This window comes from Beta vulgaris, chromosome 7 (genome assembly GCF_026745355.1).
Source record: "Beta vulgaris subsp. vulgaris cultivar EL10 chromosome 7, EL10.2, whole genome shotgun sequence".
Classification (NCBI taxonomy): Eukaryota; Viridiplantae; Streptophyta; class Magnoliopsida; order Caryophyllales; family Amaranthaceae; genus Beta; species Beta vulgaris.
In genome coordinates this window covers 38,490,769-38,505,334 of record NC_079208.1, presented here as the reverse complement: position 1 = coordinate 38,505,334, position 14,566 = coordinate 38,490,769, and the positions used below count along the sequence as shown (strand labels likewise).

Sequence of the window (14,566 nt, the reverse complement as noted above, 5' to 3'; positions counted from 1 at the left end):
GGTCCATATTTGGTCAAGTAAGAAATCGTGCCCGGATCCTACCGGTTGGATGACATGTCGGCCAAGCTGCTGAAAAATAGCTGGAACGTTAGTAGCCTCAAAAGATACTATGTGTAGTCAAATTTACATTGTTGCCAGTAGGATTTAATCTTTCCTAGAATTTTATCTTTACCATTGTAGGCCATAAATCTAGCACAGTCGGGAATAGTCGTTTTATTTTAATAAAATGAGCATCTTCTATGTATAATTTTTTAACTATCTAAACCTGTCGGTCAATGACCTTCGTGGATCTGCCGGACGGAATTAAAACAACATTATTAATCATTCAGTCAATGACCTCAGTGGATCTGCTAAATAGATTGAAGTGCAAAACCGGTCAATGACCTTCGTGGATCTGCCGGATAAAATTAGCAAGCATTGTTAGTTAATCAGTCAATGACCTTAGTGGATCTACTGAATTAATTAATTAAAGTACAAAACCGGTCAATGACCTTCGCGGATCTGCCGGGAAACATCAACTCGCATTATCAATCGATCAGTCAATGACCTTAGTGGATCTGCTGATCTAATGCCTCACCGGTCAATGACCTTCGTGGATTTGCCGGTTAAAATCGCGCCATATTAGTAATTTGTCGGTCAACGACCTTCGCGGATCTACTAGTTAAAATTAGGTCCCGTTCGCATTATTAATTAGCCATTCAGTTAGTTAAAGTGTATCAGTAAACAAAGGAATAATTGGTGTAGCCAACTAAATAATAAAAGCGATCAAGGATGATATCAAAGTTGGCAAAAAATATTCTTCAAATATAAAAAAGAGGTTTACAACCCTAAAACTTAAACAGTCAGTCATAGGAGACCAGACTGTAGAATAAGGCTACCGGCCACAGACAACCGGGTTTACAGGATAAGGAAGAAAGTTGAAATTCTACTTGACGCGCTCTTCTTCCTCAGACCCATCAACCACTACAACCGGCTCCTCCGGCTTATCACCGCCGGCAGGAGGGTTGGCAACTGCTTGCCCTCCGGTAGTGGCAGTAGTGTTGACAGTCCCCTGATCCTCTACGAACTCGGCCCGGGGATCAGCGTTGGCGATATCAACCTCAGTAACGCCAGTATCCAAGACCTCGCCCTCAACCGGATTCTCGTAATTACCACGTAGATGAGCCGTCTCAATTGTGGACCAATCGAAGTCCGGAAAGTTATGGCGGACACATCTCATGGCGACCGACCAGCCGCCGTTGTACCGGTTAAGCAAACGAGACACGAAGTCCATGGACTTCTGATACTACTTAACGGCCTCGCGCTCCAGGGTCTTGGCCTCAGCAATCTGACCCTGAAGAAGACGGATCTCTTGATCCTTGTTGGACAAAACAAGGGAATGATCCTTGACGACCTTGGTGAGAGCCTCATCTGCCTTCTTCTCCGAAGCCAGGGCGGCATTCATTTCAGTCTGGGCCGCCAGTAGCTCCTACTCCTTGACGGCCATTTTTCCCTTCAGGTCTCTGTGATCCCGAACCTCCTGAAAGTAAGAAGACTTGAAATTTCGGTAGAGATCACAGAGCTCCTTACTGGATTGGACTGACTGCAGGAGGCACAGGACAAACAAGTTAATACTGGAGAAAAAACCGACAACACACTTGTAAAGAAAAAAGGTGATAAACTAGGAACTTACCAGGGCTAGGTTATGCGCATGCACAGTCGCCAGCGCATGGATCTCGTCCACAAGCATATCGTATTTCAACTGCATAGCCTTCAAAATACGGTAGCCTAAGTTCCCGCCCTCCAGGGGACGGTCCAGCAGCAGGGACTCATCGTCCAAGACGTTGAGCTTGGGCTCGAACTTTGCGCCGTCCTTGACTGGAGAACGAGACCAGCGTTTCTTTAGTGCCTCCGGCACCTCGAGCCGATAGCGCTCCAAAAAGCCAACCTTCCTCGGTTTGGCGAACAACTCCAACCCCGCCACCATTTCAGGCAGGGTGAGTTGTTTATATATTTTAGGTCGCTGTGAAGAACTGTTAACCTCTGCCACCCTGCCAGAAATAAGGCTGGTAGCTTCCGGTACCTTGGCGACGGAAGGGGTAGCTCCCACTACCGCCTTTTTAGCAGTCGGTTGCTCCTTTGCCGGCTCGGCTTTCCTCTTTTGAGGAGCCAGACTGGACCTTCGTTGGACCAGGGGCATGGAGTTCCCGTCGTCCTCTTCAAGACTGGAACCCCTGCCGGCTCCTCGGCCTCATCGACCACCAGTTGGTGCTCGGATGGGAGTAAAACGGCGGGCTGGCTTGGGAGGCATGTTACTTATTGGTCGGTATTTATGATCGACGTAAAGTGCTTCGCTAACCAGAAAGTCCCGGCCTTAAAACAAGCATCAAAGGAGGATATCACAGTTAGCAAAATTCAAGGACAACCAAAATAAAACAAACAACAAATACAAGCATATACATAGGAACCCACCATAAGGTTCGGTATGGCAGAAACCTAAGGCCGACAAGGCAGGGTTGCTAAAAACGTAAGTGGCATGGGGAAGCCAGTGCTTTGGCAGTGGTATTTGTTTCTTGCCCATCAATGCCGGTATAGAGGAGGAGGAAAAGAAGTCGTAAGCTACTCTCTCCCGTCGATTGAGGCCGCGATCAGGGATGTGTTCCATCCGGGAGCGAGGCTTAGTCCATTGACGGCGTAAGGGAAAATCGTCAGGCACACGCACCCAGAAGAATCTCTCCCTCCAATGTTTGAGGGAAGAAGGCTTAGGGTACACAGTCAATTTGCGGGCCTTCGTGTACAAAGACATCCAGCCTCCCCGGCCCTCACCCTCGTCGGCCTGGGATCTCCTCTTCCTCCCAGCTCCTTTCCCCTTGGCGGAGCCATCCTCTTTGATCCAGTGCAGCTTGCGGAATAGGTTTAAGGTTTCCGAAAATCCTTTCTAATGCACCACCCAGGCGTATGCCATCAAATTCAGCTTGCGGCTAGGCAGATGTTCCAGGCTTTGAAAACTTTGACAAAAAAAGGGTCCAAGGGAAATCGCAACCCAAAATCCAGCATGTGGGCATAGATGGCAATGTGGCCGGCAGGACAATCGGTCACACGGCTCCCTTTAACCGGGAGTACCAAATTGTATTCCTCTGGAAAGGCAAAGTATTGGGGTCCTTTTATCAGAAATTTATTCCCCCGGCAGATATCGGCCCAACCTCCGTCTACCTCCACAACCGCGGAACTGTCGGGCTCATTGGGTGGCATAAATAATTCAGCCAAACCTTCCTCGTCGGATTCCTCAAGGATGACTTCCACAGGGTCCTCCCGGTCAGAATCATCTTCCACATCCAAAGTGGTGGATTCCTCATCAGATTCCACCGCAAACCGGACCACACTCTCTACGGCCTCCGAATGCACCGGAGACACTTCCGTTTCTTTGGGTCCCGGTTTGGTTGAAGGTTCCCCTATCTTAAAGACCGGTCTAGGGACAGAAGAACTGCCGGGAGGAAATAATTCAGGAGAGCATTCAGCTAGACCTAGCATGGTCCCATATTGTCCATAAACGTTTACTCCTAGGGCCTCTACCTATCCTACTACCATCCCCAAGGGAGAAGCTCGTATGGCTGGCTCGTTGTCTTGCCTACCTGAGGTACTACAGTCACTATGGCTATTAACCCTAAGATCCTAGACAGAGTCCCTTACCGGCGAATCGTTTAGGCCTATGGATCTAGAGGAAATGCTACTAGATTCTACGTCACTTTCACTCATAACAGAAGGAGTTCTAGATATGTTTTGTGAATCAGAATCTAAATACATTATAAATAAGAAGATATGAAAGACTTGAAAGAAATACCTGGAAAGAAGAGTATATAGGAAGAATGAACCGGTATCAGCAAGTAGCGTAAAGCCGGAAAGAGAGTACGGTAACTACCGTCAGGATTGCAAGGGATGAGCTTAGAGAGAGAAATTCCGTTGTGATTGGGAGAGAAAGTGCGAAATTGTGAGAAGTGAAAAATAGTTCTTACTCAAGGCATATTTATAGAAGAAGTCACGGTTGGGATTAGGCGGCTCTTGGTCTTCACGTCCTGATCACGCCACGTGTTGTTGAATGACACCCAGCTGTGATGCAACTTCTTATTAAGAGCTCTGACAGTTGACGCGGATACCAAGGCGACGCTTGAAATTCCCTAGCCAACGGTTCAACTTCCTACTCCAGCTCCAGTCAGCTCCACCCATGTCGGTTTACAAGGTATTTAAGCAGGATACGTCTATGCTAGACATACCGGCTTGTGGGCTAGTTGTATGGGGGATGACTAAGTTCCATACCGGTATAACTAGACCTGAGCACACTAATGTGATTACACGCTTTTTATAGCGCCGTTGACTTCGTCATACCGGCCTTATTCAGATAACGGTATCATTCTACGGGCCTTTAGATTGTGGGTTGGGCCTGATCCAGCCTATTTCACCAGCGCCTACGGGCCTAAAAGATAAAGTTGCTTATAAGATAGAAGTATATCCTAAGGGAATATACGTAGAATATCCCCCGTAAATACAGGGTCCAACCTGTATACGGGATTACTCGGGTTTCCTATAAATACCCTGTTGATCTGAATCATAAGGTACGTTCACGAATCCTAATAATCTATACTTGAGACCTACCGGTGTTTCCCATAACTGACTTAGGCATCAGACGGGCGTTCCTCGGATCAACCCCCGAGGCTAGTTTACGTGTTCTTTCTTGCAGGAACTGGAACCGGCTTGATTAACTAAAGGCATCCCGGTTCTTACCCTAAAAACTTGTCCCATACCGAAACAGTGACTTCCTTCAAATATGTAATAAAGCGATAAATACTCCCGTTCATTATGCACGGGTCCTAATACTAGTCTATATCTCTATATATAAGTCAAGGGGGGAGCTATGGTGTCCCCCTTTAAAAAGTCATTTTTGTCCATAGCTAAATATAAAATTGGATATTCAAATCTTCTACAATATATCCTTTCCTAATTTAAAGATGGGGTCAAAATTCTAGTGATAAATTAACATTGACAACTTCCCATATTAAGTCATTAAATCAATATTAAGATGGGTCGAATTTTGTATAATTTGGGAAGTTAAGTGAATATTATTCGTCAATGTTAAGTCAATATTAAACTATTCTAATGGTTATTTAATTATAAAAAATTAAAAATTTAAATTGACTATAAGACCTTATATCTAAATGTTCATTATAATTTTTAATTACTTTACATTAGTTTGTGCAACAATAATTATAAAATCACACTTCTAAAATTATATTTAGATGAATTTATTAAGAACAAACCCAATTAAACAACAATCAACGCACGCATTGCGTGCATAAAAGGCTAGTGTATATATTACATGCGTGCGATGACAACTTTTTCATTATGATGTTTCGTAATGTCGATTAGTTTGTTTTACATGCACGTAATACATGCATCGACAACTAATTATAATAGTTTAAGTTGACGGTTTTTTCAATCAAGAATATGTTTTATTCAACTTATTAGAAGTTATTTTTCAGCAAAAATAAGTTCAGATCAATTATTGATCTGACCTTATTATCCTCTATGTAATTGTGATCGTTTCTTTACATGACTATAATGGTGTAGAAGTATATTGCTGATTTTTTATTTTGACAATTTTTCCTTTTGATGGAAGATTTCGATATTCTTAAATGGTATCTTTGTTTTTTATTTTTATTTTTTTACTTTTTCAGTCTTTCCTTTTTAAAACCTAAAATTTTAAGTTATTCTACTTGTAGCTCTTTAAAATTTGAATATTTTGTTGATTGAGTACCTATTTTTACTTTAAAAGTTTAAACAAAATTGATGTTATTAAAAAAGTAAGGGTAGTATAGACATTTAATAGGAGGACATCATACCTCCTCCTTTCACTTATATAATAGAGATATAAATATATTAAAAGGCGTGCATAAACAAGAAATTGTGTCATGTGGCGCTCTTCCTAGCGAGTTTTAGTTCATAGAATGCATGTACAATAAAAAAAATTTAGAAATCACGTAGTATAGGGTTTGATCCCAAGACCTCAAGTACATATATTAAAGTCTTAACCACTAGACTAAGTTGTATTTAGTGCTATTATCATAAAGTATTATATTAATAAATGAAATTTTCTTACCCGATGCATAGCGCAGGCCTAATAACTAGTTTAAATATCAAAACTTGCTGTAAAATTTTTAAACTATTCTCACATATCAAGTGTTGTTACGTAAGGGAGGTGTTCTAATTAACTTATCTATTTTTTTATTAGTTTAACATATTTCATCTCCATTGACACATATTTTATACCAATTTTACATATTCTATATCTGTTTGAACATAATTTTAATATCATTTTATACATAATTTATATCAATTTATACATATTTTATATACTTTGTTTTTGTAAGAAGAATTCTTTGATTGTCCTCACATAGGGATCCCCACCCGAAGGCCTGTTACAAGCAACACCCTAAACCCGTCCCCCCTAAATTCCAAGCAAATGATTGGAGTAGAAATAAAACCCTGCGTTCTAATAGAGAAGATATGGAAAAGCTCAAAATTACAGGCTTGAGCCAACCAATTCCTATACATATTTCATGGAGTATATGTTTATGCATATATTGTAAAGCATTTATACCCATTTATGTTTCCGTTTATTGACAATTATACCGTTATGATACTGTGTGTTCCACATAGTGCCATAATTAGTTAACCCTGTAATTTTTCCCTTCACGTAAGACTACCATAACTTACCGTCTGTCTATCCTCTTCTTTCTTATTTCCTTAATCCTTATTAGACTAGTTCAGAATATTATGTGGAAAAATAATGTATATATTACATAACTGCTTAATTCTTAGCTAACAAATTTTGAGCTTACTTTTTCATTTTGTTAATACTATAGTATGGTTACTATTAATGTTCATAATTATTCTGCATGTTTATGTTATTTAAGGTGATTATTGAACAATTTTTGAATATGAAACTGTAGAAATTTGCCTGTTAGATGTTGAATTTGGTTCAAGTTATGTGTTCTATATGTCTTGAACTCTTGATTCGGGGGTGTTCTGTTATTGTTATGTTGTCGGTGTCTTGGTGATCACTGATCACTTTGTGCTTTTTGGGTTTTACTTATATATTTCGAGTAATTTCACCTATGAGTCTGAGTAATGGCAAGAACTGATTTGGGGAAATGAGGAGATTGGCGGCCAGGTGCCGAAATGGGTTAAATCTTATTCTTGGGGTTTAGGACGATAGATATGGCCTAAATAAGATTTTGATAAAGTCAAAACATTTTAATTCTAAATTAAAACACTGTTTGCCAACACGCATAGTATAAGTGTGTAGAAGCAAAGTCTACAATCCAGCTTATATGTGATGCTTTAGTCATGTTCATCACCTCATGGGCCATAAATAAGTTAGAAAATTTTCTATTTTTGACAAGCACTATTACGTGTATACTTTTGTTCCTGAAAGTTCCACAAATATTTACTATAAATAGCCTGAGACCCATTCATGTATTTGGCATCATAATCTCTCCAATTCCAATTCACTTTTCAATAAAGGTTGATAGAAGCTTTCTAAGATGTCTTCAAAAGTTTCGTTTTCCATAATCTTACTCCTATGCCTAGATTTAGTGATTCTAACAATGGTCAATTCCCAAAATTCCCCCACCCCACCATCACGACGTCCCACAAATCCTCCTCGTAACGGTGGCGGCAACCAGGGCCGAAACCCACCAAAGCCAGCGTTGTCACCACCTGTAAGGTCACCAACTCCAATGATATCACCTCCGGGAAAGTCACCAACTTCAGTTTTGTCACCACCTAAAAGTTCACCAACCCCACGGGCGTCACCACCCGCTAAACCACCAACTCCAGGGGTACCACCACCTGGCAAGTCAACAACACCGAGGGCGTCGCCACCTGGTGGCTCCCGATCCCCTGTGGCATCACCACCGGGAAAATTACTAACTCCTGAGGCGTCACCACCTAACAAGTCACCAACTCCAATTGCGTCACCACCTGGAAAATCACCATCCCCAAAAGCGTCACCACCAAGTAGACAACCAACTCCAGAGGCATCACCACCAGCCAAGTCACCAACACCAGGGGCATTACCACCTAGCAAGTCACCAACTCCAATTGCTTCACCACCTGGAAAATCACCAACTCCAGGGGTGTCACCACCTAGTAAGTCACCAACTCCAATTGCTTCACCACCTGGAAAATCACCAACTCCAGGGGTGTCACCACCTAGCAAGTCACCAATACCAAATCCAGTGGCATCACCATCGGGTAAGTCACCAACACCTATGCCATCACCACCTGAAAAGTCTCCAACACAAACTCCAATGGCATCACCACCTGGTAGGTCACCAACTCCAATTGCGTCACCACCTGGCAAGTTACCAATACCAAATCCAGTGGCAGCACCACCGGGCATGTCACCAACGCCAATGCTATCACCACCTAGAAAGGCACCAACACCTACTCCAGTGCCTTCAGCACCTACTCCAACACCAACTCCAATGGCATCACCACCTGGTAGGTCACCAACTCCAATTGCGTCACCACCTGGCAAGTTACCAATACCAAATCCAGTGGCATCACCACCGGGCATATCACCAACACCAATGTCATCACCACCTAGAAAGGCCCCAACACCTACTCCAGTGCCTTCAGCTCCTGCTCCAACACCAACTCCAATGGCATCACCACCTGGTAGGTCACCAACTCCAATTGCGTCACCACCTGGCAAGTTACCAATACCAAATCCAGTGGCATCACCACCGAGCATGTCACCAACGCCAATGCCATCACCACCTAGAAAGGCACCAGCACCTACTCCAGTGCCTTCCACACCTACTCCAACACCAACTCCAATGGCATCACCACCTGGTAGGTCACCAAATCCAATTGCGTCACCACCTGGCAAGTTACCAATACCAAATCCAGTGGCATCACCACCGGTCATGTCACCAACGCCAATACCATCACCACCTAGAAAGGCACCAACACCTACTCCAGTGCCTTCCACACCTACTCCAACACCAACTCCAATGGCATCACCACCTGGTAGGTCACCAACTCCAATTGCGTCACCACCTGGCAAGTTACCAATACCAAATCCAGTGGTATCACCAGCGGGCATGTCACCAACGCCAATGTCATCACCCCCTAGAAAGGCACCAATACCTGGCAAATCACCATCATCAACTCCAGTGCCTTCACCACTTGGCCAGTCGCCAACACCTACTCCAACGTCCTCACCACCTCGCCAGTCACCAACTCCAACCCTAGAGTTGTCACCACCGACTCCAATGCCATCACCACCTAGCAAGTCACCAACACCTACTCCTTTGTCGTCACCACCTGGCATATCACCAACTCTAACCCCAGTGTCATTTCCACCTCGAAAGTCACCAACTCCGACTCCAACACCGTCTCTAACCCCACCTGGCAAGTCACCTACACTGTCACCATCGGGCATGTGTCCCGTAAATCCGCTTAATTTAAATGTGTGTATCAATCTATTAGGTGACTTGAACGGACTTTTGATTGGCAGTCGACCAAAAGATCCATGTTGCTCCATCCTTCAAGGGTTGACTGATCGTGAAGCATGCTCGTGCATTTGCACTGCCATCAAAGCCAATGTTTTGGGGATTAATCTTAATATCTCTGTCTCCTTGAGATCATTGGTCAATAACTGTGGCAAAAGGGTACCCTCTGGCTTTCAGTGCTCTTAAACTTATTATGTCTTGTTTGGTCAACAATATTCTAAGTATCATCTCCATATTTCAGTATCGTAGTAGCATAATAATGTTTTATTTATAAATATTTCTATGTTATAGGGTTGTATATGTTGCTGATAAAGGATGGCGATCACCTTCAAGCTTAAGCATGTACCTAATAACTATTTACAATAATGTGAGAAAAACATAGATGATTTTTCTTGAATAGAACATGTTTGATGAAGTGAGTGCAATACAATGGTAAAATGAATATGGTTTCTACATCATCTAGCTTCATTATATTGTTCAAATGATTACTAATTCAGTTCGAGTATTATTGATACGAATAACGAGAAAGGGCGATTCAATAATTATAAAAGCCATATTCAAAAAATACAAAGTTGGACCCTAGATTATTACTTATCTCTTAAAACAAGACGTATAATATTCAAAAAAAAATTAACATATGATAAAATGATAAAATATCACAGCGTAAAAATGTATAATTAAAAATGTTCTAATATAAACTTTTAGTTGATTTTTAAATTAAGTACACTATTTCATAGATTGTGAATAAAGTGGACACTTTGATTTCAAGTCAAATTTTTGTGAATATTTTTGTGAGTATGTATTGACGTTGTAGTGTATTGGTTGTAGTTTGTAAGTGATCCTTTAGTTTTGTAAAGTTTCCTCATTTGAGTGATTTGTATAATGTAAATTATGCAATTCTATTATTTTTAGTTGACTTGTGAGTGGTTGTTATAATTTTATTTCCAGTTTTTTTATGTGAAGACCCTTTTCGTTTATAAGTGAATTTGTAATTTAGAAAAAGAAGGGGGTAAAATAGTCTCTTCATTCCGGGACACCATAGCTCCCCCTTCCCTTATATATAATAGAGATTTATGGTGAAGGTTACAAACTATTTAATTTTGAAATTAAGTACCACCTATTCTACTCCTATGATACCCCATACCTTAAGCCATCTTTTTCACACAAAAACTTTGAAGAATCCATACTCTCTTACTTCAAGGTTCTTCTTTCTCTTCTTATCCATTCTAGTTTTATATTTCTTTTGAAGTTCCAATTTTCTTTGGTTTAAGAAAAAGATTTTCATATTTTTTACTCAAAAATATTATGCTCATGATAGGTCATTCATGTTTAAAATCATGATTAAGTTCATGTGATAAGTTACTTATTGGTTAGTTATTAGAAAGCTCAAGCATAAGAATAACTGAGGATACTAGTATATTGTTTGTACAAGATCAAGGTACGTTATGTAGCTAGATATTTTAAAATGTGGTTTTATGTGATAAAGTTGTTTATTGATTTACTGGTTGGATTTGTTTAGAAATGTGGTTTAAAATGTTTTATTATCCACTCTTGAAAGTGAAAAGAAGGAATGATTTTATCAACCATTTTTATATAGAAGTTTTGTTATCCGTTTTGGAAAATAAAATTATTTTTAAAAAGAGACTAACGTAAGATGGCCAGAGAGAAACTCTCACTTCTCTCTAGAAAACCAATGAAACAGTACCACCATCAACCGTTTTTGAATCTCAGTGTATGCTGGAGCTATGGCGAAGGGTTCGAAAAAGGGTAATGGAGGTCAGAAGAATACTAATGCAAAGAATGTGAATAAGCCATAATCAGGTGATGCAAGGAAGGAGAAGAACATCAATGAAATTGTCGATGATGCTGAGTTAAGCTGGTCTTCGGAAGAGGAAAAATCAGAGTCGTCTATTGAACGGATTGTTTTAGAGCAGGATAGGAGTGTGTTTCTAGCTGCAAGGGACCATGTGGCATCCTGGGTTGAATCAGTGCGAACGCCGGCACGAGTTCCATCGGCAGTGAATCCTTTACCACATCCTATGCAGGTGCTTGCTAGTAATACAAGTAATACAACTAACCCTATTAATTGGAAGAGTTCGTTGTTCAATAACATAGTAGAAGAAGGGTTAAATCTGGCACAACATGAAATTACTAAGAATGATGAGGAAGTTCGTATTACAGTAGAGGATATTAGCCCTGAAATTGAGTATTGGAGGTATGTAGTTGTGTGTTATATTTTGGGGATGCGTCCTCCATATAGGATGATTGATGGATTTATTCGTAGGATGTGGAAGAAGTTTGGTGTGGTCAAAGTGGCAATGATGGAGAACGGAATGTTCATTGTCCGATTCCATTCGATTGCTAGTAAGAACAAGGCAATGGAGGCTGGTCCTATTCTCTATGATGGTAAACCTGTAATTGTGAAGGAATGGCACCCGGATATAGATGTGAATGCAGGGAATGTGAAGGTTGTTCCAACTTTGGATAAAGGTGCCAAAATTACCTCTGAAGTATTGGGGTTCAGTGGCATTAAACAAGATTGCAGGTTTAGTAGGGAAGCCTATAAGAACTGATAGAGCAACGGCACAAAAGGACATTCTGGGATTAGCTAGGGTGCTAGTAGAGGTGGATTTGGAATAAGAATTTCCACAGGAAGTCTCATATTATGATGAGAAGGGTTTATTACAAACTTAGATAGTGGTATATGAATGCAAGCCTGTAATGTGTGCTGATTGTGGAGGTATTGGGCATAATGCAGAGCAATGTAGGAAGAAAAGGTATGAAGTTGCTCAAGCTAAAATCATAGCTAAGAAGAAGTGGGTTCCAAAAGCTCAGCAAGTGCAGCAAGGGAATGTTCTAAAGCCAGCGATACAAGCTGTGGATGCAGGGCAGGGATTAGCACCAATTGCTGAACACCCTCAAGAAGAACAGGGAGAAGATGACCCTAAGGAGAAGCAGGTTGACACTGCAGAACCTAGTTCTGCTCCTGGGCAGCAGACGAGGGTAAGAATGTAATGAGAGAAGAAGGAAGGGGGCAGGTAGCAGGAGGTGAATCTATCTCCTAATGGATAGAATTGGGTTCTGGAATAAGGGGGCTGAATTGCCCACAGAAGCATGGGGATGTGAGCAAGCTGATGCATCAACAACAGTGTGGGTTATTTGGTCTCCTTGCGACTAGGGTCAAATCTTGCAATTTTGATAAGGTTTACCCTAGAGTGTGTCCTAGGTGGAGTAAAGTCACAAACTATTCTCATCATAAAGATAGAAGAATATGGTTGATTTGGATGCCTCAAAAGTTTGAAGTGGATGTTATTGTGTGTAATGCTCAATACATTCATACTAAAGTAAAACATGTGGGGACTGGGAGGTGTTTTTATTTTACTTTGGTGTATTGTTTAAATGAGGGAGAAAAAAGGAAGGTTGTGTGGGATGGTTTGAAAAGAATAAGACATGATATTAGGGGGGCTTGGTTGTGTTGTGGTGATTTCAATAATGTGGTGAACTTGAATGATAGGTTGGGTTCTGCAGTTACTTTAGCAGAGGTTAAGGGGATTAGATCTTGTTTGAGGGGGTGTAAGATGCAGGAGATGGAATCTATAGGACCTTTCTACACTTGGTCAAATAAACAGGAGGGTGATGATAGGATATTTTCTAAAATAGACAGGGTGTTTGTTAATGAGGGGTGGGAAAGGGAATTCCAGGAGGTTGTTACTCACTTTTTGCCTGAAAGTTTGTCAGTTCATAGCCCAGGTATAATACACATAGATAATGTTAGAGAGTCTAAACCATCTTCATTTATATTCTTTAACATGTGGACTATCTCTGAGGAGTTTGGGGAGATAGTGCAAGCTGGATGGCAGAAGCAAGTGCAGGGATGTGGGATGTATAAGGTGGATAAGAAACGAAAGATGTTGAAATATGATTTAAAGGTGCTAAATAAAAACACGTTCTCAAATATAGAGCTTGAAGCTGAACTGGCTTGGAAGAGACTGACTCTTGCTCAACAGAAGATTCAAGAGGATCCTAGAAATAGGGATTTACACAAGGAAGATGAGGAAGCTAGAAATCACTACTTAGCTCTATATAAAGCAAGAATGAGCTTTTTACAGCAGAAAGGGAAGAATGAGTGGCTGAAAGGAGGAGATAGTAACACCTCCTATTTTCATGCCAGTTTGAAGAAAAGAAGAGCCCGGAATCACATTTATAGGATTAGGAATGGAAGAGGGGAATGGATGGAGGATCAAGAGGGGATTGAGAAGGCTTTCTTGGAGTTTTATGAAAACTTATTAGGTTGTGCTCAACAGACAAGGAAGAAAGTGAGTAGGAGTGTTTTGAGAGAAGGAAAGAAGGTGAGTGAGGATAATAAGCAATTGCTTATGAGAAATTTTCAAGCTGAAGATGTGAAGCAAGATTTGATGGATATTGATGATAACAAGTCCCCTGGGCCTGATGGCTATTCTAGTTGCTTTTATAAGAAGGCATGGGATACTATTGGAGAGGGTATAACTGATGCAGTGTTGGAATTCTTTAACACTAGGAAATTATTGAAGCAGATTAATTGCACAACTTTGTGTTTGATTCCAAAGTGTGAGCAACCACAGGAAGTAACACAATACAGACCAATTGCATGTTGCAATGTTATGTACAAAATTATATCTAAGATGTTGTGTTCTAGATTGAAAAGAGTGCTCCTTGAGATTATAGATCTTGTGCAGAGTGCTTTTGTGGAGAATAGAGTGATATTTCATAATGTGTTCATATGTCTGGACATGTTAAGACACTATAAAAGGAAAGGTGAGCCTGCTAGGTGCACTATGAAAATAGACCTTAGGAAGGCTTATGACTCCTTAGATTGGGAGTTTTTGAGAGAGATGCTGGAGGGTCTTGAGTTCCCTGATCAGTTTGCATTGTGAAATGGGTAATGGTGTGTGTGAGTACTCCAAGTTTCTCTTTAAGTATCAATGGGAGTTTGTGTGGGTTTTTTCAAAGGGAGAAGAGGGCTGAGGTAGGAG

At 41.0% G+C, this 14,566-nt stretch overlaps 2 protein-coding genes across 2 annotated transcripts; both read left to right on the top strand.

Annotated features, from left to right (window-relative positions):
• Positions 1–7,534: 7,534 nt before the first annotated feature.
• On the top strand, positions 7,535–10,009 carry LOC125499564 (proline-rich extensin-like protein EPR1). Its single transcript, XM_048648505.1, has one exon. It carries the CDS (start codon positions 7,578–7,580, stop codon positions 9,738–9,740), a length of 2,163 nt encoding a protein of 720 aa, XP_048504462.1. The 5' UTR covers positions 7,535–7,577; the 3' UTR covers positions 9,741–10,009.
• Positions 10,010–12,275: 2,266 nt separating this feature from the next.
• On the top strand, positions 12,276–14,467 carry LOC125491941 (uncharacterized). Its single transcript, XM_048634022.1, has 3 exons — positions 12,276–12,557; positions 12,646–12,716; positions 13,069–14,467. Exons 1-3 carry the CDS (start codon positions 12,276–12,278, stop codon positions 14,465–14,467), a joined length of 1,752 nt encoding a protein of 583 aa, XP_048489979.1.
• The last annotated feature ends 99 nt before the right edge of the window (positions 14,468–14,566 follow it).

Excerpts from the sequence above, each read along its gene's own strand:
- LOC125499564 (XM_048648505.1), top strand. The coding sequence starts at position 7,578 with ATGTCTTCAAAAGTTTCGTTTTCCATAATCTTACTCCTATGCCTAGAT.
- LOC125491941 (XM_048634022.1), top strand. The coding sequence starts at position 12,276 with ATGTGTGCTGATTGTGGAGGTATTGGGCATAATGCAGAGCAATGTAGG. Across the intron at positions 12,558-12,645 it reads CTCCTGGGCAGCAGACGAGG|GGGGCTGAATTGCCCACAGA; the intron begins GTAAGAATGTAA and ends TTCTGGAATAAG. Across the intron at positions 12,717-13,068 it reads ACAACAGTGTGGGTTATTTG|GTTGGGTTCTGCAGTTACTT; the intron begins GTCTCCTTGCGA and ends CTTGAATGATAG.